Below are 24,133 nucleotides of genomic sequence, written 5' to 3'. Positions count from 1 at the left end.
GTTCTGTTTATTCCTTTTCTCCCAAATATCCCTAATCCCTCCTAGGGAAAAAAAGTTCTACTTCTACTCTTTTTCACTGACTTTATTTAAAAACATGCAAGCCCAAGGAGTCTCAAAGATGTCTTGCAATTCAAAACCTGCAAGCTCTTTTCTTTTTTTTTTTCTGGCACCACCATGGATTTTTTAAAATATTTATTTGTTTATTTATTTATGTGACCATGCCAGGTCTTAGCTGTGGCATGTGGGATCTAGTTCCCTGACCAGGGATTGAACCCAGGCCCACTCTACTGGAACACAGAGTCTTAGCCACTGAACCATCAGAGAAGTCCCCAGCAAGCACTTTCTTTGGGAAATCAGAGGCCCTAGGGCAGCTGGCTTAGTCTCCCACAATTTCTGTAATAGCTCTGATCAGTCCACGGGTCACAAACTCAAATACTAACAGGGCGTAGGAAAGAGATACAAATTAGAGAAGGGGCTGGGTGTATTAAGCGTGGCGTTCAGCTTGGTGGCACCACAGGGAATGCTGGGGACTGTGGCAAACTGGAGAACAGGCTCCCTTTTAAAGGAGGCAGCGGCTACTCAGCAGCAGCCACATGTTTGCCTTGAGGGAGGGAACACAGACCTCATATCACCACAGTTTCCAATTTTTTATGGGAAATACAAACATCCAGATTTTTAGGTTGAATTTCCCAATTTTTAAATGTTGTCTCAAACGTTTTTAATATGTTTAAATGTGTGAGCAGACCAAACAAAACACATCTGTTGGCTGTCAGTGTGGAATCCCTATTCAAGAGCCAGCCATCATGTTTTGCCATTTTAAGCCTCTCTACAGAAAAAAAAAAAAAGGAAAAGAATTATAAAAATTAAAAGCAATAGCCAAATAGCAGCATCTCTCTAAGCCCTGGTGGCAGTGTTTGAAAGCCAGAAAAGTACTTATCTTTCAGTGGGCCAGTCCTCCTTTCCGTATTCCCTGGTGGAAAGGGTAGGGGAGAGGCTGGCAAATGAACAGACTCATTCTGAGCTCCCTCCTCGGGAGTGCCCCACGCAAGGCGTGTGGTGCGCAGGCCTGTCTTTCCTCCGTGGGGCGCGTGCACACTCACCTTTGCATCTGCCTCGATGCACCACAGCCAGGGTTGGGTCTCGGCACTTAGCTCGCTGGTACTCACACATGGACTCGTAGGACCTGCCGTCGGAGGCGCAGACAGGTTTGGGTTGAGTCCTGGAGCAGTGGAGGTTGCACTGAGGGTCACGGTCACTTATGAGAAACTGGGTTGGAAAAAAAAAAAAGTGAAATGGTACAGGGGTTACTTTTGCAAGAAAAGGAAAGATGAGTTCACAATTTACAATACTAATTTGCCTTTGGGAAGCAAGTCCAGAATAATTCCAAAGTTATTAAACCAAGTGACCACAGATTCTAACCAAGGACGGCATCCTGGACTCAGTAACACACATGCAGGACCTCATTAAACCTCACAACAACCCTATGAAATAGGAACTACCTATTTTTTAGATAAGGAAACTGAAGCCCTAGAGAGAGGTAACTTGCCCAGTCTCACACAGTTCTAAGTGGTGAATCTGAACCTAGATTGGTCAGAGGTCAAGTCCAAGCTTTTACCACTGGGAACTTCAGCCTCTGGTCCACACTGATGGTCTCTGCACTTGGACCGGTTTGGGTACCTCCCCAAACCAGGAATGCACCAGGAATCTCTACTCTCCATCTTTGGAAAGTTTTATTGTCTAGAAAGTATTACTGACCCCACATCTATCACCCTTCCATTTCTGCCCACTGCTCTCTGTCAGAATACAGGTTAAGTAATTTTCTAGAAGAAGGGAATTTCCTAATTTAACATAAACGTCATCATCAGATTGTGAAATGCTGAGTTAAAGTTTTCTTCATGGCAGGACTTCCCAGATACCTTTGGTACATTCTTATGCATTATTAATCTCCCAGAGGTACAGTAAATTAAAGATAGATAGCTATAAAGTATTTGCTACTCTTCCCGTTGAGTGTGGAGTCTTCCCTTGAACCTGGACTGGCCTCAATAACTTGCTTGACCAATAACATGTTGTGGCAGTGATGTTGTGTGACTTCTGGGCAAAGTCATGAGAAGCTTTGCAGCCTCCTCCCAGGTCTCTTGCAACACAGCCTAGGGGAAATCAGCCACCATGTGAGAAGCCCAACACTGAGACCACCATGCTAGGAGGAAGCCCAAGCTAGCACGGGGCAAAACCGAGTGGAGAGAGAAATGCCAAACACAGGCGCAGAGACACGTGAGTGAAGAAGCCTTCAGCTGAGTCTAACTTCAGCAGTCACTTGATTGTAACCAACAGAGATGAAAACGAGTAACTGCTTGAGAGACCCCTGCCCAAGCAAGACCCGCCCAGCTGAGCCCAGTCGACTCACCAGAACTGTGAGAGATAATAAGTTATGTCATTAAGTTAAAATTCTTTTTATTGAAGTACAGTTGATACATAATGTTTCAGGTATGCAGCAAGCCATTAAGGTTTGAGTTGTTTGAAACAGAGCAATAGCTAACCAGATCAAGGGCATATATGATGCTGTATCTCTCAAACTTATTTGACTGTGAACCCCCTTCTCAGTGAACTCCTGTTCAAAACTGTAGGATGCTGTTGGAAAACAATAACTGGATTCTACAATCCATGAGCTCCTGTTGAAGAACCCATGATTAGACTGCATGGGCCTTGAGAGCTGGATCCACTTTCATTCATCCGTCTGTAGCAGAACTCCGGACACACTGAAGGCTCTTCGTCAGGGTGAACTGAGAGAATGAAAAACCCATCATGGCACATGGCAATGTCGTGCGCACACGTCTGGCCATCAGTGATGTTAGATTTGACTGGATAATCACACCACGCTCATAGAGGTTTAGAAAAGGTATGACTACACCCCCTATTTCTATCTGCAGGCCCTTCATGTGAAGCAAATAGATGAGAACTTAATGATCTTTTTCCAGAACACCCAACGGAGGTCCAGAGGCAGCAACCCTCCCTTCAAAGGAGCACATGGCCCATACTGGCCAAATCCAGAGTCCAACCCTGTCAGTGAACACACAGGCCGCCTCCCAGCTGTAAACCCAGTCCCTCCCGCTCTCCTGACCACACGCTTGGATGCCAGCTGCTCGGCACAGGGAAGCGGCAGCTGAACTGAGACCACCGTGCACACACAGGCTTATCAGGATGGACAGCGTGATGAAGCCTCTCTTCAGATGCTCTGGACAGCCACACTCACACGTCCAGCCTGAGTCCTGTCCAAAGCTCAGAGGGAATGTCCTGATAGTGTCTCAGTGTCCCCAGGTAATGTGTGATGGCTCAGCGGGTAAACAATCCACCCACAATGCAGGAGACACAGGAAATTCAGGTTCAGTCCCTGGGTTGGGAAGATCCCCTGGAGGAGGAAATGGCAACCCACTCCAGTATTCTTGCCTGAAAAATCCCACGGACAGAGGACCCCTGGCAGACTATAGACCAACAGGTCGCAAAGAGTCGGACACGACTGAGCAACTAAGCACGTCCCCAGGTAAGAAATCTGTCGTATACAGAGTCATCTCCCGAGGCAGCCCACGCCCCCAGGCTGCCACAGAGGAGGGATGAGCAGACAGAGAGGGGGGCAGGCAGCGTCGTCCACACTTCAGACCCTTGGGTCGTGCCCCTCTGTCCCTGGGGACCTTCACAGGGTCTCTTGCCCTAACAAATCTGCCCCTTCTCTGGCCTCAGCTTTTCCTGCTCTGGCCTCACTCTGCTCACTGCTTAGTGGGGCACCCTGGCCTGCCTTCCAGGTCCCATTGGCTCCTACACCTAGGCCTTTATTTTTATTTAATATTTTCCTTTCTTTCTTCCTTTCTTTATTCGGCTGTGCAGAGTCTTAGTTGCTGCATGCAGGATCTAGTTCCCTGACCAGGGATCGAACCCTGGTACCCTGCATTGGGAGCCCAGAGGCTTAGCCCCTGGACCACCAGGAAAGTACGCCCCTCCACTCCCACCTCAGGCCTTTAGACACACTGTTCCTTCTCCCTTTCCTCCCGCTGCTGCTCAGATTTGGGCTCACCTGGAAGGTTCTCCCTGACTCTCACAGGTGAGGACAGGTCCCCCTGTAAGAACCTCTCACACCTCACTTTTCCTTCAGGGCTCTTACCACAGTTTGAGGACAAACTGATTTGTGGGATTTGATTAGCAATGGATCCCCCACTCTGAGCACCAAGATGACAAGGAGACTGTTTCTTTCAGCCTGTGAACACATCTCCGGCATCCAGGGCCATGCTGGGGCACTTGATTATTTGGGGGACGAACGCATCCCTGCAGGGGTCTTTCCCACATGACATTACCTGCACACCAGCTGGTGTGAAGTGACAGGCCTCAACTCCCAGGCTCCTGCCATCCCTGGTGGGGAGCCGGGGTGGGGGTGGGGGGGTCCCTGGGCCACTCCCCTACCCCGCCCCCAGCCCCTCCTCTCTGAGCTTCCCCCTCCCTCCCTCAAAACATGGTGGGCCAAGGTGGGCCACAGACTCCTGCCCTAGCTCCACTTCAGAATCTAAGTTATCTCTCAGGCTGAGAGGTGGGTCTCTTCTCTCACCATCCCCACCCCAGGCCCCTCTGCCACTCCTGCCTTCCCAGCCTTGGACTGACTGGGCACCAGGGAAAACTTAGGACCCAAGGTCCAGCTGAATGATGCAGGCTTAGAAGCCCTGGTCGTGGGCACCTGGGTGGGCACAGGACCCAGGGGGCTGCAAACAGCAATGCTGGCCTCGAACTCTCTCTCCCTCCCTGAGACCCATTCCTAATCTGTCTGCAGCCTGGAAAAGCAGCCAGACCTGGCTCCATCATCCTGCTGGTGGGCAGCCAGCACCGGCCAGAGATCTGTGCTCTCACGCCCTGGCTCACAGGCCAACCGGTGGCCTCAAAACTGTCCCAGAGCAGGTCAAGACACTGCTGTCCCACCGCTCTCTCCTGGTCCATGGGGGTCGGGGTTACTTTATAGGAAGTGAGACCTGTTTGTTAGCAACTTTGCATGTCAATCTGCAGGAGCTAGGGAGCGGCTGGCTCTCACAATCACACAAGGATAGAAATATCAGTATCTTCCAGTGCTTGGGCAAGTCAGGAAGCTCATCCTTGGTCACAGAGGGATTTGGTAGCCAGACCTTGTCTGAAGAGTGAGAAGAGCTGATAATAATATGTCACTTATGATATGTTAACTAATGTAACCTCCAAAGTAGCCCTAAGAGGCAGGGTCAGTGCTGAACTTGACACCCACGGCCTGGCTCCACAGCCACAACTTCTAAGCACTACACCACGCTGCCTGGCAATATTATAGAGTAACACTGCAAACAGAAATTCTAACCCAATTGAAAAACCAGATTCGGTTTCGGATTAGCAGATACAAACTGTTATATAGAAAATAGATAAACAACAAGGCCCGAATGTATAGCACAGGGAACTACATTCAATACCTTATAATTAACTATCATGGAAAACTAAACAAACAAACTGGATTTCCAAGTCAAAAACTGTTTACCCAAGAGCTTACTACATGTAAGACACCAACTACTGAAGACTCAGTTACGACAGCCCTGCCCTCCAGGCACTTTAAACCTACTGTGCTGCTGCTGCTAAGTCGCTTCAGTCGTGTCCAACTCTGTGCGATCCCAGTAGCTCCTTATATGGCTCTCTTCACCTTCAAAAAAGAGGGATTGAGCATTGCCTTGCTGTCTCTTCTGTAGCTCACAGGAGAGGGGAGATACGGGCATCCCTGTGGTGGTGAACTATGCGCCATAAATTTGGTTTGGAAATGGTTTGCTTTGGGCCAACAGAGATGCCACAGCAGCTGTGCCAGAGACTTGCTTCATAACTTGCAGAGCACTGCCTAGAGATGGACAGGTTAAAGGCAGCTTCAGAATAAGCTCCACCTGCTCTCCCCTCTCCCCTGGCTTCAGAAGAGCTCCCAAAAGGGTCCATCTAGAAATGACTGGCCCCCAAGGACAAGTGAAAAAGTAACAGAATAGCCCAGGACCATTGCTAAAGGCCGTCTCCAATCATTTGTGGTGTCTCATCTTTATCTATTTTAGGAACTGCAGGTGTTTGTGATTGCTTTCCCCAAAAAAGATGAGTTTTATTATTATTATTCAAGTATAGTTGATGTTGAAGCTGAAACTCCAATACTTTGGCCACCTGATGCAAAGAGCTGACTCATTTGAAAAGACTCTGATGCTGGGAAAGATTGACGGCAGGAGGAGAAGGGGACAACAGAGGATGAGATGGTTGGATGGCATCACCGACTCAATGGACATGAGTTTGAGTAAACTCTGGGAGTTGGTGATAGACAGGGAGGCCTGGTGTGCTGCAGTCCATGGGGTCACAAAGAGTCAGACACGACTGAGCGACTGAACTGAACTGATAGTTGCTTTACAATATTGAATAAATTTCTGGTAGAAAATGCAGTGATACACAATTTTTAAAGATTATACTCCATTTATAGTTTCATAAAACATTGTCTGTATTCTCTGCGCTGTATAATATACCCTTTTAGTTCATTTAATTTATACATAGTTGTTTTTAACCTCTTAACCTTTTACCTCTATCTCACCCATCTTCTTTCCTGTCTCCCCACTGGTAACCACTAGTTTGTTCTCTGTATCTGTGAGCCTGATTCTTTTTTTTATTATATAAGTGATGTCATACAATAATTTGTCTTTCTCTACCTGACTTATTTCACTAAACATGATACTCTCCAGGTCCATCCACATTGTTGCAAGTGGCAACATTTTGTTCTTTTTTATGGTCCATTGTGTGTGTGTGTGTGCGTGTGTGTGTGTATCATCTTCGTTGTCCATTCATCCATTGATGGACACAAGTCGCTTCCGTATCTTGGAACAGTAGAATGACCAGGCCCTAATGGAATCACCCAAACCTCCAGGGACCCTAGGACACTGTCTGTTTGGTCATCCACTGATCTACTTCTATACTTAACAGCCAAGCTCTATGATGCGCCCTGCACTGCAAGGCATGGAAAGCAGGACACAAGCAGCATAGTCCTGTCCTCGATGGGCTTGCACTCTAGGGTCTCAAGAACAAGCAACCTGACATCAACCATGTTAACAAGGGAATAGGAAACCACAGAAGGAAGAGAAGATTTCATCCTTGGGACTCTGCAATGCCACAAAGCCACAGAGCCCAGGAAAACTTTCTGCAGTGATAGACACGCTCTATATCTGTGCCATCTAGTTTATGGAAGCCACAAGCCACGTGTGGTTATGAAGCACTAAAACATAGCTAATGCAACTGAGGAACTAAATCTTTGGTTGCATTTAATTTTGGTTAACTTTGAATAACTATATGCGGCTAGTGGTTGCCAGATTCAAGAGCACCACTATTGCAGGGGATAGGGGATAGAGGCGCGATGGCTCACCCTCGCTGGAGTTTCTCCTAGTTGAGCCAAGGTACAACAGATTAGACCAAGAAGCAGAGTCTGAGATAATTTCTGCATTTGGAAACTGGACATGAAAACATGAATTTATTATTTATAGGTTTCAACAACAGAACATCCCAGCAGTTCAACACAGTCCACCTAAAGTCGCAAAGGCAGATTTTTTCCTCTCTTCTTTAGGAGACAGGAGGGACAGGATGGAAGTCCCCAGCACCGCCCATGACTGGGTCATTTCTCCCAGCACACAGACAAAACTCAGAGTCTGAGTCACCCTGCTGGGACTGAACTCCTGGGCCAGAGAAGTCTGCTGTGGGCTCAAGAACAACCAGAGTCGGTAGAAATTTTTGGAGTTAAGCAGAGGCAAGCTGTCTCCCCAAAGAGGCAAACCATTTCCCTCTGAGGAAGAAATAGCATTTTCATAAAAATCCCCACAACCCTTCCTTCTTCCTCACCAAAAGACAACAAAAACAAAATAATTATGTTAAGTATGATTGTGTAATATGGGAGCCAAACAAAAGGGGCCAAGACAATTGTGCATTTGCAAATGGTTCCTATTCCCTCCCTCTCTCCTTGGGGAGTGAGTGGTTCCAAAGCAAACACGCAGAATTTTTGTGTTCTGCTCACATTTGTAAAGTAGGACAAGCGCTTGAAATATACTTAAACAATCCATCCTTTCTACTGGAGAATTAAGCTACCGATGGGGACTATCTTCACCAGAGAAGAGGCGTGGGCAAATGAAATCAATGTTAGATAACAGTCCCTTCTGTCTGAAATGTGTACGTGCTGATCCTTGCCCTCAGTTTCCAGCAGAGTACAATGTAAACCCTGCCACAGCTTTTGCTCAGGGAGACCATTCCGCTACCACAAACTGTGTTGGGTTTAACAGACTGCCAAGTTTCCATGACAACAGAGGGAACAACAGAGGCAGCCTAAGTTTCCATTGGGGAGGAGATGTTCGATTCTTTATAATAGGGAGTTGGTTTCACAGTTCTACCTGCACCATGGTGATTTCCCCAGCATCTAAAAGTCCAAAGTGGCATTTTGCTAGTAACATGCCTATTTCTATAGTTTTCTCAAGTGTAGAAAGGGGGGCACGAACATACTATACAAAGCAATGGTTTGGAAGTGTGAGATCCACAACTTGGAAAAGCAAGCAGCATTCCCTTTATGAAGTTGTTGTTGTTTAGTCGCTAAGCTGTGTCCAACTTTTTTCGACCCCATGGACTGTAGCCCACCAGGCTCCTCTGCCCATGCAATTTCCAAGGTAAGAATACTGGATTGGGTTGCCATTTCCTTCTCCATGGGGTCTTCTGGACACAGGGATTGCAAATCTCCTGCATTGTAGGCAAATTATTTACTGCTGAGTCACCAGGGAAGCTCCTCTTTATGATATCAGACTCAAAAATCACAGGCCAAACTCAAATAATTTGAGGTTTTTTTATATAAATTCATTTGTAACACAGCTTCAGTTACTGACTTTTAACCTTTTTGTTTCACTTATAGAGTGCTACAAAACAAACCCTCCCCAGACTTAGTGGCTCCAAACTGTTCATCATGTCTCTCAATTCTATGGGTTGGCTGGGCTCAGCTGGATGGTTCTTCTGCTCCAAGTGGTTTCAGCTGAGATAACGCACAGGCTTCATTCAGCTGGGAGCTTGGCTGGGGCTGGAACACCCACTGTGACTTCACACACTGGTGCCTAGTTGGAGTGGCTGAAGGTACAGAGGGCCTGGTTAGGTCTCCCTCTCCAGAAGACTTTCTTCTTTTATCCACATTGACTTCTTTCAATCCTTAATCTCTTATCTAGATGTCTAACTTTCTGTCACAAAATCTTTTTCCCCATTCAAGTTCCAGTTCCACACCAACTGAAGTTTCCACTCTAAGAAGCAAATGCTTTCATGTTTTAAACATGACTGCTAACTTCCTCAGACCTCCTGCTACACTGTCTTCACACATCTATCAAAACCTTCTACATACTCCATTAACATTTATGTATGTACATGTCTAAAAAAGACTGTGTCTTATCGCTCTCTGTACACACAGGGCCTAAGCCAGAGCCTGATCCAATGCAGTTGTTTAACACATGTTTGAAGAATAGATGGGTGAATATCAAACCTTACCTAAAAGAAATCCCAAAGAAGCTCCTTTTTCTATCACTTACTGTAAAAAGAGATATTCTTTGTCAAACCACCACCAAATGCTTAACAATCTCATTTTTTTTTTTAAGAAACATCTATTATATAAAGGAAGCCATACATTAACCACAGGACTTTCCCCTTGAATTAAGGAGGAAAAAAAATTCCTGAACCATTGAAAAGAATGCAGCTGAGTGGCTGAGACAGTGTCCATGGAATTCATTCCCAGTGAAACTGGCATTAGCCTGAGAATCCTCCTCACAAAACTTGGAAGTCATTCCACCATCCAGATAAGTCACGTCACCCACAAAACAGGCAGTAATCCGAGATGCCCAAAGTTGCTAAGCCTGAAATGTGTATGTTAAGGCAGGAAACCCTGACAATTTAACAGCCAATGTGATTAGCACTCTGGTTTTTCTGGCAGCTATGATATGCATGTACTTGAGTAAAAACAAAAGCCAGATTCATTTATAAATCATGTTTTTGACACTCTGAGTTTACTTTTTTTCCATAGAATCAACGTTGTAAATAATGGTGAGTGTCTCAGCCCAATCCACTAGTGTCAAATTCGAAGGAAGAGATGGAGAAGGAGCCTTCCCCATGTGCCTGATGAGTAGGAAACAGGCACAGTCAAGGCTTCCAGTACCAGGCCCCCAGCTGGGTAGAAATCCCTGGCCCTTCACACTGCTCCTTCCAGCCTCAGGACTTGGCATGTGTGGATCCTTTTCCCTGGACTGTGTTTCCACCTCATAAACTCCTATTCACCCTTCCAATCCCAGCGCAAATGCCGTTTCCTCGAGGCATTTGACTTCTCTGTTAGGTCAGGACCCTATGATAAGCCTCCACACACCCTCTACTGCCCACTGTGGCCTGTGCCACGATTGAAATTAAATGACCAACTATTTAACAATGCATTTCTTGCCCCCTCCTCCCCACTAAGCCACTGTTCCCTACAGACAGGAACCATGATCTGCTGGGTGTCACCCTGCTGGATCCCCAGTGCCTGGCAGGGGCCTTGCCCAAAGTGGGTGTGTAATAAATATCTATTGATTGAATGAATGAAGAGGAAACTGAGGCTCAGCCAAGTTAAGCTAGTAAGTGGCAGAATACGTCTATAAGTCTGACTCAGTGGCCCAGATTCTCTCTATGACACCACATGACCTCCTTCAAGGCAGGATGGTGAGGGCTGAGCCCTGGAGGCTGGCTGGGGAGGTGGGCAGGGGTGTGGGTGGGTGGGACAAAGGAAGCTCTGCTGTTAGCTCTGGTATCAGTGGTTCTTGGCAGTAGCCCGACTGGTGGACAGGAGAGGAGACTGGCTCTGCAAGCAAAGAGAGCTTTCCTAAGGGAGGGAATTTTTTCCTCGTTATGTTTGTAAGTCCAAGTCCAGCTCAAGGTTTTAGTACTCAGGCTCTAAAAAGCATTTCTGGGAGATAAATCTACTACTGAGAGAGGGGAAAAGGCCACTCATGGAGCCAGTAAGTCAAGAACCACATTCCAGGACGTCCGGCTGCAGCTCGGCCCTGTCCCAAGCTGGCCCTGTCTGCCTGCTGTCACCGGCTTCACCATCTGCAGAACCGGGTTTTGGCCTTGTTCTCCGGGGCAGGGGCCGCATCCTTGGGAACGAGGAGGAGCCGAGTCACACGAAGACATCCCTCACCCACCCACCATCTAATCCATCATCTGCCCTGAAAATCCACATCCCCACTTTTGCCCAGGCTCTCACCCTTCCCTGACCTCGCAGCCCCCGCATTTACACAGGTGCACAGGAGGGCCTCACTCAGGGCACCTCAGAGCAGTCCCAGAGATGGAGGAGGGGAGATAAGGGAGGTCAAAGGGGGTGGGGGCTGCAGCATGGCGGTGTCTGCTCTTCTTCTCCACACCTCCCCGGCAGGGCCTGACAACGGCATGCCGATTAAAGGGCTTTTCAAGCTGCTGAGGGAAAGCAGGCAGCCCCCTCCAGCTGTTTGGCAGCTGGAACCACTTGTGTTGTTTTAGCCAGGAGAGGCCTGACCCTCATCACCCCAGCCCCGCCCCCTCCCCAAGGGAGGAATTCCGTGGTCACCCCGGCCTGTCCACCCAGCTTCCCTCCTCCACTCTGTCCCCCACAGCTATCAAGCAGGACCCAGGGGACAAGGTTGTCTTACACCAAGTGCCATTGTGGGGAGGGGTGGGGAGGTGGTCCGTGGGTTCAACAAAGCAGCTGAGACCCTGGGTGGAAAGAAGCACTAATAGCGTTGCAAAGGTAAACCTCCTAACTGAATCCCAAAAGTTGATTCAGTTGCCAAGATGGACATGTGTACAGCTAACTTCATCGGGACAACATTTTCCAAATCAGCAACCAGGAAGCAAAGCCTGAGTCACAAACAGACGAAAGAAGAGAATATTTGAAAATGGGATGCCCAGAAATCCAAGATGTGAGATGCCTAACTCTGAGAGAGAGAAGACAGGAGAGGAAGGAAAAGGAGGCATTCGTTCAGCAAAGAATAGCTGAGCACCCCATGTGTTGGGGGCAGAGCAGACAGGGTAAGAGCCTAACGCAGACTACAAGGAAGCAGGAGGATTTCTCATAAAGGGGCTGAGTCTGGGTGGCAAAGGATTTCCCCAAGCAGGAATGCACCCTGAGCAACAGCAACAGGTACACAAAAGTAAAGAACAAAATTCAAAACATAGTTTCAAAATGACCATTTACAGAGGATACAAAGTTTTAGGGCTAGGGTAGGAGAAGGCATTGGCACCCCACTCCAGTAGTCTTGCCTGGAAAATCCCATGGATGGAGGAGCCTGGTAGGCTGCAGTCCTTGGGGTTGCTAAGAGTCGAACACGACTAAGCGACTTCACTTTCACTTGTCACTTTCATGCATTGGAGAAGGAAATGGCAACCCACTCCAGTGTTCTTGCCTGGAGAATCCCAGGGATGGAGGAGCCTGGTGGGCTGCTGTCTATGGGGTTGCACAGAGTCAGACACGACTGAAGTGACTTAGCAGCAGCAGGGGTAAGATCATGGAGGGTCTTGAAACTTCCATTTGTCTTTTTTTTTCCCTTGAAGAATTGGAAGCCAGTGAAGAAAGTAAAAGATAAGATCAGAAGATCAGACGTGAGCTTTAGACATCTCTGGCAGGGATCTGAAAGACAACAGAAACACTGATTCAAAAGTTCCTATAGCTGAACAGAAGAACAAGAGGAATCCCGAAAAGAGGGGGCATATATGGGCCAAGGAAGTGGCTGAGTGAGACAACTGGATGAGATAAAAGCACCAAGAACCAGGTAGCTGTAGGGCTGCTGCCCAGAGGAGATGGTCTGTGCTCTCCATCACAGCCCCGCGAGATTTCTACAAGGCTAGGAAGGGAAAGGGGGTGTGCCACAAGCATGCATGTCAGCAACGAAGAAGGGGACACAGAGGACAGGTAGGGATGAAAATATTTCTTTGAATGAGTGGAATCCTTTAGCTTAAAATCTGTTTAGGTTTTAGCCCTACAGGGTGTCAAGCCTTCTGATCAGAGACACAGAGCGTTTATTTTTGTTTCCTGCTTGCAAAACCCCAGTCACTAAATCCCAGCCAATGGAACTGAGGGCATAGAGAAAGTCACCCGCCCACCCCCACGCCCCATCCCTCAAAGTCTACCACCAGCATAAATAAAAAACTCCTCTCTCTCCAAATCAAATAAACAGTACACTCTCCAGAACCCAGATTTTTTTTTTTTTTTTTAGTTCTCTCAGTCCATTAGCACTGGGGAAAAAAATAAAGGTTAAGTCGATGGTATTAACAAGGGACAATAAACTGGTCTTGTATTCAAGATGCATCCGGGAGATGGCGATTTACAAGAGAAAACTCAGGCGTGGGATTCAAAGCCCAGAGGACCGTAAAGGTGTTCTTAAGGACCTACCTGTCTTGTTCTAGGTACCCCACCTTGTATCCCAACAACACACACGTCTGGCAGTCAGGGTTTGCTAAATTCGCTCTATCTCTCTACCTGGGGAGAACAATTTATTTCACCAAGGCTAGTGGCTCCTTACACGGTTACCCTTGGATGCTCCCACAGGCTCTGCCTAGGGCCATGCTCCAAGTTTTCAGTGGGTTTTTCTAAGAATGCAACTATCTCACACAACACTGAGCATCCTGGCTAGTGGCAACATGGCCCAGACACGACTCCTGCACATCCTGGCCCTGCCCACCATCCTCTGCCCCACCCCTCACTAGCAGCATTTTACTGATATGTGACATTTGTTTATATCCAGGGGAATGAGGGATGATATTGGTCAGGCTTAGGGGTAATGACTATTGTGGGAGAAGACTGGGGTTGGTCCTGATCCAGCCAGGTGCTGGGCAGGAATTGAGGCCCTCTGGCTGGAAGGATGAAGTCCCAAAATAGAAGCGTTGAGTGAGATTATGGGGAAAGTAGGAGGTGCGGAGGTTCAAGATCACTTTGAGAGATTCTGGATGTACATAGAGCTATTTCAGGGTCTAGGTGACCAAGAGACACAGAAGCGAGGCAGGTCCTTCCCCCCACCCCCCAGCTGCCTGAAACCCAGCCTTGCTCTGGCAACTGAACCAACAGCTTTGGCAACAGCTAGGAGCAGTTCCATTGGCCCAGGCTCGGATGCTCTCTTGATGCATACTGCCAGCAGCGAGGTTCCTTTCAGGCAAAGAGGGAAATTATGACTAGTTGGTGGAAATGTGTGAAGCATCCCAAAGTAGAGACTGAGAGGAACTGGTGTTTGAGCAGATGAGGGTCTTGTTTCCTTTGTAATTTGGGAGTAAAGGTAGATATGACGCCATTGTCATCAACAGACAGAAGAGACTTGGAAATGCCAGTTCTAAGAGAGACGCCAGTGGGAGTGCAGATCCACTCAGCAGGCTGCAGGAGTCAGACAAGCACCAGAACATAGGGAGATTTTGCAAAGGCCAACTGAACATCCAAAACTCCATTTTCCAAAACGGCAATACCGGACACAGTTGTCAGGCTCCCAGGCTGGTCAGCAAAATGCCTCAGTAACTTGTTATGTGGCTAAAATAAAACTACCAACTCACAGCCCCGAACAGCAGGGTGAGAGTTGCATAGTCCTGCACAGCGCTGGTCATCTGTTTGTGAGCTTAGGCCTGAGTGTGTCCACTGTACGGACACACACACGTGTGTGTGTGCACACACTCACACACTTGCCAAGAGCCCTGAGCAAGTACTCTTTTGTAGGGCACAATCACCACCTCTGGTTCAACAGTGTAGGGTTAAGAACACTGGATGGGGGAAGCTGCTCGCTAAGTTACTTGCTAAAACAGTGACTCTGGAAGTCATTTTCCTCTCCTTGCGAATTTGCTCTGCATCGTCAGCTGTAAGTCCTTTAACACCGCAACATGTTCCTTAAAGGAGGGGAATGGACACTCTGTTTAGTGAACCCCATGGTTCTCACAGAGGTCACGATCAGACACTCCTGCAGCCCCCCAGCAATGGGTCACTTGTGCGGTGACTCCCCACCAGCGTGGATCCTGCCCCCACCCCTCACACCGCCACCCCCCACCAGTCTTCCTGAGTGGTGGAGAGGCCCCAAAGCCCACTTTGGCACTGAACCCCTGAACCTGAAAGACAGACTCTGGTCTTGGCCAAATCTCCCCCCTTGCCTCGCTAGAGGGCCACCCCTCACCATCCACCCCTTAGAATTCTTGGCACTATTGCCGCTGGTGGTGTTCTGCCGATAGAAGATTTTTGTCCACTCACCCATTTTGCACTTGAGGCCTCTAGCCTTTTCCTCTTACTGCTCCCTTTATCATCATAGAAGGGCCCCAAACAGTCTCACCCCAGCCCACCCAAGATAAAAGACTTCCACACAAAGTCTAAACACAGCGAGAAGTATTACAGGCAGGCGTATTACACCCTCCCGGCCCCTGGGAATTACTTCCTGGCTCCAGGATAACTAAAGGGAGAGACGGGTGTGCTTTCAATGTCATGGAATTATCACGGAGGAAAATGTCATTTTAAAGCCCATCTCGCTCGGACCAGATCCTACAGCATACACACACAGGCTCATCTTCGTCTCTGCTTAAAGAGTGGAGTAATTTATCCTGACAAGGAAGATAACAGAGGGGGAAAAAACGCTTTATCCACAACACTTGAGGAAATCCACTCCCTTACAGCGCTAAACCCTGGGGATGAGAGCTGAACAAGCAGAGACTAACCCAAACAGAAGAGGAAATCCCAGTCCTGCCGTGTCATCAGATTGCGTGGGGGCGTGTGTTTCCTTTTTACTGCCGTTTCCACTGTCATCTTGAGACCCAGGTGCAGCGTGCCAAGCTCCAGACCACCAAACACACAAGCAGAGCCGCACACACCCAAGGCCTTCAAAGTCCCTCACAGACAAAAGAGAAGAAAGAGCGGAGCCCACGCGGGATGGCCATGCGCCACACAGAACCCGATGCTGTCACACGTCTCCAGGCCGAGAGCCCCTGCCGCGCAGCTCAGACAAGGATTAATTACCGCTGTCCAGAGCCCAGGCTCTCATCTTACTTCACACAAGTGTGAGGCTGTTCTGGGCAGAGGAGAAATCCTGTTGACCCAAACTGGGGCCAGAGAACAGTCAATACAACCAAGTCAGGCTCTACAGACAGGAAAGGAACTGACCGGAAACCCGGAGCAAGCCCACTCCTGAGAGACAGAGAGAGAATGGTTCTCCCAATCCTTTCAGATCCCAGGCACAGAGAAAAGCCTTTCTTTTTAGGATTAAAAACTTGTAATTGACTTGTGAGGACCTTCTTCTTTCAGTCCAGACATTTCTGGAGTTCAGATCTCCCTCAAATGCTGGATGAGCAGACCTGACTGAAAGGAACCTCGACCTCTGCTCTTGGCAGATCCCATCTGAGCAGCCCATCTTGTGGAAACGAGGTGGCAAGGGGCAGGCCGGAACCACTCGGCAGAGCCTGCAGGGCACACTGGGCAAGCCCACACAATCCCAGGGAATGGGACTGCTCGGGCTTTGTGCTTCGAGGTTCATGCCCCCAGAGACATCACACTAAAAGCTGTTAATCCAGGCTCAAAGGGGGTCTCAGGGCCAAGGAAACGCTCATAATATAGACTAAATAAAAGCAAAGCAGAATATCATATGTTTGTGTGTGCAGAGAGATAGAGATAGGTAATACGCAGATGTTCAAGCTGGTTTTAGAAAAGGCAGAGGAACCAGAGATCAAATTGCCAACATCCGTTGGATCACTGAAAAAGCAAGAGAGTTCCAGAGTTACATCTATTTCTGCTTTATTGACTATGCCAAAGCCTTTGACTGTGTGGATCACAATAAACTGTGGAAAATCCTGAAACAGATAGGAATACCAGACCACCTGACCTGCCTCTTGAGAAACCTATATGCAGGTCAGGAAGCAACAGTTAGAACTGGACATGGAACAATCAGACTGGTTCCAAATAGGAAAAGGAGTATGTCAAGGCTGTATATTGTCACTCTGCTTATTTAACTTATATGCAGAGTATATACTCTTCCATCATGAGAAACGCTGGGCTGGAAGAAGCACAAGCTGGAATCAAGATTGCCGGGAGAAATATCAATAACCTCAGATATGCAGATGACACCACCCTTATGGCAGAAAGTGAAGAGGAACTAAAAAGCCTCTTGATGAAAGTGAAAGAGGAGAGTGAAAAAGTTGGCTTAAAGCTCAACATTCAGAAAACTAAGATCATGGCGTCTGGTCCCACCACTTCATGGGAAATAGATGGGGAAACAGTGGAAACAGTGTCAGACTTTATTTTGGGGGGCTCCAAAATCACTATAGATGGTGATTGCAGCCAAGAAATTAAAAGACACTTACTCCTTGGAAGGAAAGTTATGACCAACATAGATAGCATATTAAAAAGCAGAGACATTACTTTGCCAACAAAGGTCCATCTAGTCAAGGCTATGGTTTTTCCAGTAGTCATGTATGGATGTGAGAGTTGGACTGTGAAGAGAGCTGAGCACCGAAGAATTGATGCTTTTGAACTGTGGTGTTGAGAAGACTCTTGAGAGTCCCTTGGACTGCAAGGAGATCCAACCAGTCCATTCTAAAGGAGCTCAGTCCTGGGTGTTCATTGGAAGGACTGATGCTAAAGCTGAAACTCCAGTACTTTGGCCACCTCATGTGAAGAGTTGACTCATTGGAAAAGACTCTGATGCTGGGAGGGATTGGGGGCAGGAGGAGAAGGGGACGATAGAGGATGAGATGGCTGGATGGCATCACGGACTCGATGGACGTGAGTCTGAGTGAACTCTGGGAGTTGGTGATGGACAGGGAGGCCTGGCGCAAAGAGTCGGACATGACTGAGCGACTGAACTGAACTGAAAGAGAGACAAATGTGTGTGTTTAGACATACATATATACATGCACACACACACACACACACATATGTACACATGTTTACTTAAGGATATCTTCTTTCCACTCTAGAGAGGGAGAGAGAGACAGCGAGGACAAAAAATAGAAGGAAATACACCAACGTGTTAATGCTGGCTCTCTCCAAATGGCAGGAACATAGACGGGTTTGTTTGGTGTTTTCCTTTATGTTGTTGTTCTGTTGCCAACTCTTGGCGACCCCATGGACGCCAAAGCCTTCCTGGTCCCGACTTTGCCCACGTACATGTCCGTTAACTTGGTGATGTCATCCAACTACCTCATCTTCTGTCTCCCTCTTCTCCTTCTAACTTCAATCTTTCCCAGAAACAGGGTCTTTTCCAATGAGTCAGCTCTTTTCCTTTAGACTCTTCTTTGTTTCCCAAGGTTCCTACAATAAGCTTGTTTCAAGGGAGTTTGAAAGTGAAGAACAGACAAAACTGTATTGACCCAGGCCTGCCTCTTTCAGCAAAGTTGCCACCAAAACTGAGGCCAGGGACTGGGAGAAGCTTGCCTCCCTGGAAGTGGGAGGGGAGGGTGCCTTCCTCTGGGCTTTTTTATCTCCTGGCGCCTGATCAGGTGTCCTGTTCTGCATCACACACACAGCTCTTGTAAAGAAGACACAGAAAGACTTGGCCTCCTTTCCATGGGCTGTCATGCTGGGCCCGGATGGTCCCTCCACGCAGGCAACAGCCCGGTCACCACGTCATCTCCTGCTCCAGTTCAGGTGGCCAGGTGAGGCAGTCTCAACCCTCCCGACGGAAGGAACTCTGACTCTCATCTTCCAGTCCAAAACTGTGCATGACAGGGTTTGCCAATGCATTCAGCAGCCTTCCAAAGGGTGCACATGTGGCCTGCATCAGCCATCACACTGCAAGGTGATGGTGGGTGCTGAGTATGCTGTCTTATGGGGCAGGGTGGGGTGGGGGTGGGGGCGGGAGGAGGATGGAGGAGAAGTGTAAGTCCATGCCTGAAAATGAGGCCTTGGCTTCAGGTATGGGAGGTAAATGGGCTTCCCCAGTGGCTTAGTAAAAAAAGAAAAAAATCCTCCTGCAACACAGGAGCCACAAGAGATGTGGGTTCAATCCCTCGGTCGGAAAGATTCCCTGGAGGAAGGTATGGCAACTCACTCCAGTACTCTTGCCTGCAGAATCTCATGGACAGAGGAGCCTGGCGGGCTACAGTTCATAGGGTCGCACAGAGTCGGACACAACTGAGCGACTTAGCACACATGCACACATGGGTGGGAAACAGAGGGTCATCTGTCCTCCCATTCCTGCAGGATGCCTTTAGAACAAAATTGTCCCTGCATTTCCTTCCTTGCAAAATGAATCAAAACTTGCAAAGTAGTTTTGTGTCCCGACTTCACAAACTGCCACATTCATTCATGGAATAAACATTTACTAACCTTTCTATGGACCAGGCATGGTGCTGGGCAGTGGGTGCAGTAAGGGACACAGAGACATGGTTCCTGCCCTCAAGGGCTGTGCTGAGTCTCTGCAACCCTCCCATTCATATTTCGCACACAGATAATGTCCTTCTAGGTCCTCGGTCCCTCCAAGCTCTACAGAGTCAGGATCCAGGAATGGAATTCACAGCAGGGATAAGTCAAAGCAGGACAAGCCATCCACATGTAACAAACTCCCTGGGGAAGGTTCTTGGTCTAAAGCACAATGGCTGGTGCCCCCAAAAGCCAATGCCATTTCATGAGCTGATCCAGAAAAGCAGACCCACCCTAAAGAGAACCTGAAAACCTGCTGTTAAAGGGATTTATGAGGCCCCCAGACCAAGTCCTGATGTTGCTCAGGCTCAGACTGTGCCAAGATCCAGGAGAGACTGCCTCCCAGCTTGATCTCCAAAAAGATAGGGCTATGGGTAACATGGGCTTCCCTGGTGGCTCAGACAGTAAAGAATCTACCTGCAATGCAGGAGACCTGGGTTCAGTCCCTGGTTTGGGGAGATCCCCTGGAGAAGGGCACGGCAACCCACTCCAGTGTTCTTGCCTGAAGAATCCCCACGGACAGAGGAGCCTGGCGAGCTATAGCCCAAGGTGTCACAAAGAGTCAGACATGACTGAGCGACTAAGCACAGCAAGGGTAACATGCTCGAGCACTTGACCTTGTGCAGGAAACGTCCTCCTAGGGAAAGGAGAAAAAGACAGCTTCCAACTGCCCCTTTTTACCTCAACAGAGTATGTCCTCCCAAGTCCTGATGCATTTTAAAGCATTTTGAAGATGCTTAAAGTAGAAGCATCTTTGCTTTAAATAGATTCTCCACACCAGATCTAAATCTGTTGGGGTCCACCAGAAAACAGCCTTGAAACACTATATTTTAGTGCAGAAGTTCCAAGCAGACTATATTTATCTAACCTAGGCTATAAAGTGCCTAATTGCACAGCTAAAATTTAAAAGCAATCTGAAAGAAAGTTGGAGGGGAAAGGGTCATAATAGAAATATATTTAGGAGAAAGAGGCAAGGGGTTCTCATTTATTGTAGGGCTCCCATGTGCAAGGCACAAAGCAGCCATCTTGCATGAATTATTTTCAGTGACCCTGACAATTTAAGAGGTAATACTCTGTGTCCCACTTTGCATATAAGAAAACTGAGGCTCAGAAGTTAAGCAACTGCCCAAGGTCACACAGTCAGAATCCAAAACTAGAGCTATGACTCCATATTATCACAGCTAGCAAGGATCAGAGAACCATTTTACCCACAAGCGTTACCTGATCTAGCCTTGGTCTACAAAATGCTCAGCAATCTGGAAAAAATGCTATCTGACATGGATATGTCCTCGCACCTAACTACTGAGTCAAGAAAATGTCACCTTCTAATACTCTCTCCCCACACTCTCACCACCTCCCACCCACCCCCTTACAAAAGGACAGGACAGGAGGGCAGCAAGGAAGAGTACCATTAAACAAAGACTCTGGGTCCTTAACAGGCCTCAGCACCTGGCCCAGCAGCACTCACCCCCGGGCCCCGCACCCCCCACCCCTGCGGCCCAGCTCAACCCCATCTCCCCGGCTACCTGCACCCTGGATTACGGGTGCTCTTTATGTCTCGGGGAACTGCTCTCTGACACAGGTGAAAATAAGAGGGGTTAAAGTTCAGAGTCAATGCCATTCTATTTCTGATGTGGGGAAAGGGGACTGTCCTTATTTATGAGTTGGGGGGAAGATGGATGACAAACTCACTCAATTCTCCAACTGCATTTGTAATAGGAACCAGGTCTGAGCCTTTCACAAGACACAGCAAAGAAAATGCTATTTGGAAAGTGCTCTGTACTCTGCAGAAAACGCAGGTGTTAAAAGCACAGGCTTTGAGTGGACAGACCTGGGATCCAGTCCCTGAACTTCAGACCTTGGTCAAGACACTCTATGAGTCTCGGTTTCCTCATCTATGGAGACAGGAAATGGAGCAGTTCTACCATCAAATGTTGATATGAGGATGAAAGGTTAGGTTGTTACCTTAAAAGTTCTTGATAAATCTAAGCTATTACTATATTAATACTTCTATTATTAACTAAATCAAGTTGTTCAAACTACATTCTGAGTTCCACATGTTCTCACTGAAAATCTTTGGGGATTGGTTGGCAAAGTTAAACTTTGGATATTTGTGAAATTGCCCATTATCTTTGTATTTTCCATTTGTGTGAGTGCATTTCTTTCTAATTTCATAGTACAGTGATTTTCAGCCGTATCATCCAGAACCATGGCAAAACGAAGTGGAAAATATTTAAGTTCTAAAAAGTTACAAATTAAAGAATAGTACAACTGTTACTAACTGTAATCAAAATGTCTTTATGGAGAGGGCAACAATGAGTTTTTTTCAATGGGAGAATAATGTTACTACAAACCCACAATTGCCATCTGACTTCCACAAAAAGTAAATATTACTCCTCTAAACACTGTTTTAGACCTCATTCTTTCCAATAAGGGTCACTGGCTTGAGGTAAAAGATTAAAATAAAAACAAAAACATTCGGGTTGCAACAAAACTGTGCCCTTTTTTGCTTGAGCAAAGAGTATGGTTTTGTTGCAAATTGAATATCAGAGAAGCATATCACTTAAAAATTTTTGCTTTGCGCATAATAGGTGTGTCCCCCTGCACACACTAAAATATGGTTTGATTTCATGTAAGTGTACCATGTGTTCAAGAAGTCTCAGAGCGGCTGCCCTAGGTGGGTCTTGTCTCGTTATAGCTCATCTCAGAATTGCTCAGAACTCCTCGTGGGGTGACAAAAGGAGAACCAGTATCCCCATCTCCCCAGATCTTTCAGCCCTGCCTGACAGAGCATCTTTGCCCTTCTCTACATCCCTCCCATCCCATCTCCTGTGATCACCAGGAGACCATTGACATGGCTGTGACAGCCAGCATCTCTCTTCTTCAGGCTCAAGATTCCCAAAGCAGAAGGATCAGTCCCCAGACCTACAAAACTGCCCTGGAGTGAACAGTGGAGCAGAGACCCACTGAATGCAGCTCATCTGGCCGTGGTGAGCAGGGAAAGAGGTCTGCACCCATGTGAACAGTGCTACATCTGTAGCCCAAATGGGTACCAGAAGGCCCCTCCAGCTCCCACTGCCCCCTTCCTCCTGACTCCTTTGTTTTTCACATTCCCTGCTTCCTTCCCTCAGGGCCACCCACCCCACCCCTGGGAAGATGGGAGTAAATAGGGGACAGCAGGCAGCAGTCTGAAATACACTCCAGAAAGCACCCCAAATAGCAGAAGGTTACCCCTGGGCATGGCCTATTCTAGCCAGGCAGGCATGCATTCTACTGCAAAATACAAAATACAATGGTTCCTAAAACACCAGTGTCCCACCTGCCCCTCAGATGGGTCCTTTGAGAAACTCTGACTGTGGAGGAGCTAAACCCATGGTCCCACACATCTCTGGAAAGCCAAAGCCCCCTCCCACTTCCCTGGCGGCCAAGTCGAGTTGGGGGAAGGTGGGGACAGACGCTGGCACCTTCCAACAACTGCACACCTGGTTGCTGGTTGATGAACCTCTCTGGTCTCAGGAGACAGGATGGCACAAGCCACTGCTTGGTTGGGGATGCCCAAAACAAGAGGATGGCTCCAAAGCTTTAGCCCTGGCAAGGTTTGGCATACCCCACTCCGCCCTCCCCACTGCCTGCCTCCTACTTCCCTTCTCTTCCCACCCCTTGAATCTGATTCAGTTACGGCCAGGCCAAGGCTGGGTGACAGGATAGAAAGGCCAAGAAAGCCCTGAACCAATGACGAGAATCAGAAATGGAGAGGCAGAGAGGCTCTGTAAACGGAAGTCGCAACCAAACATGACATATTTTTTTTTTTTTACCTTCCTCCTCTTTTTCTGCTGCCAACACTGCCTCCACAACCCTGACAACAATTCTCAGGAGAATCTTCTCTAATTTTTCATAGATGTTATAAGAACTAGTACTGCTACAGCCTTCCCAGGCATCCTTTTGAAACATCTAACTGCTCTCTAGAAATTCATCCTTAAGGCACCCTGCTTATTTAACTTACATGCAGAGTACATCATGAGAAACGCTGGACTAGAAGAAACAAGCTGGAATCAAGAGTGCCAGGAGAAATATCAATAACCTCAGATATGCAGATGACACCACCCTTATGGCAGAAAGTGAAGAGGAACTAGAAAGCCTCTTGATGAAAGTGAAAAAGGAGAGTGAAAAAGTTGGCTTAAAGCTCAACATTCAGAAAACAAAGATCATGGCATCCGGTCCCATCACTTCATGGGAAATGGATGGGGAAATAGTGGAAACAGTGTCAGACTTCATTTTGGGGGGCTCCAAAATCACTGCAGATGGTGACTGCAGCCATGAAATTAAAAGACACTTGCTCCTTGGAAGAAAAGTTATGACCAACCTAGATAGCACATTCAAAACCAGAGACATTACTTTGCCAACTAAGGTCTGTTTAGTCAAGGCTATGGTTTTTCCTGTGGTCATGTATGGATGTGAGAGTTGGACTGTGAAGAAGGCTGAGTGCCAAAGAATTGATGCTTTTGAACTGTGATGTTGGAGAAGACTCTTGAGAGTCCCTTGGGCTGCAAGGAGATCCAACCAGTCCATTCTGAAGGAGATCAGCCCTGGGATTTCTTTGGAAGGACTGATGCTAAAGCTGAAACTCCAGTACTTTGGCCACCTCATGTGAAGAGTTGACTCATTGGAAAAGACTCTGATGCTGGGAGGGATTGGGGG

General features: G+C 47.7%; 1 protein-coding gene across 4 annotated transcripts in view; it reads right to left on the bottom strand.

The window, feature by feature from the left end:
• The window catches only part of SMOC1 (SPARC related modular calcium binding 1), a 145,145-nt gene that overhangs the window by 77,300 nt on the left and 43,712 nt on the right, over positions 1-24,133 (bottom strand). For all 4 annotated transcript variants that reach the window (XM_069596896.1, XM_069596897.1, XM_069596894.1 and 1 more), the window contains exon 2: positions 1,101-1,266. In XM_069596896.1, the coding sequence (XP_069452997.1) occupies positions 1,101-1,266 (166 nt within the window). The remainder of the gene's footprint in view (positions 1-1,100; positions 1,267-24,133) is intronic.

The sequence above is a fragment of the Ovis canadensis genome, chromosome 7 (assembly GCF_042477335.2).
Source record: "Ovis canadensis isolate MfBH-ARS-UI-01 breed Bighorn chromosome 7, ARS-UI_OviCan_v2, whole genome shotgun sequence".
Classification (NCBI taxonomy): domain Eukaryota; kingdom Metazoa; phylum Chordata; class Mammalia; order Artiodactyla; family Bovidae; genus Ovis; species Ovis canadensis.
This window is presented reverse-complemented; position numbering and strand designations above follow the sequence as displayed.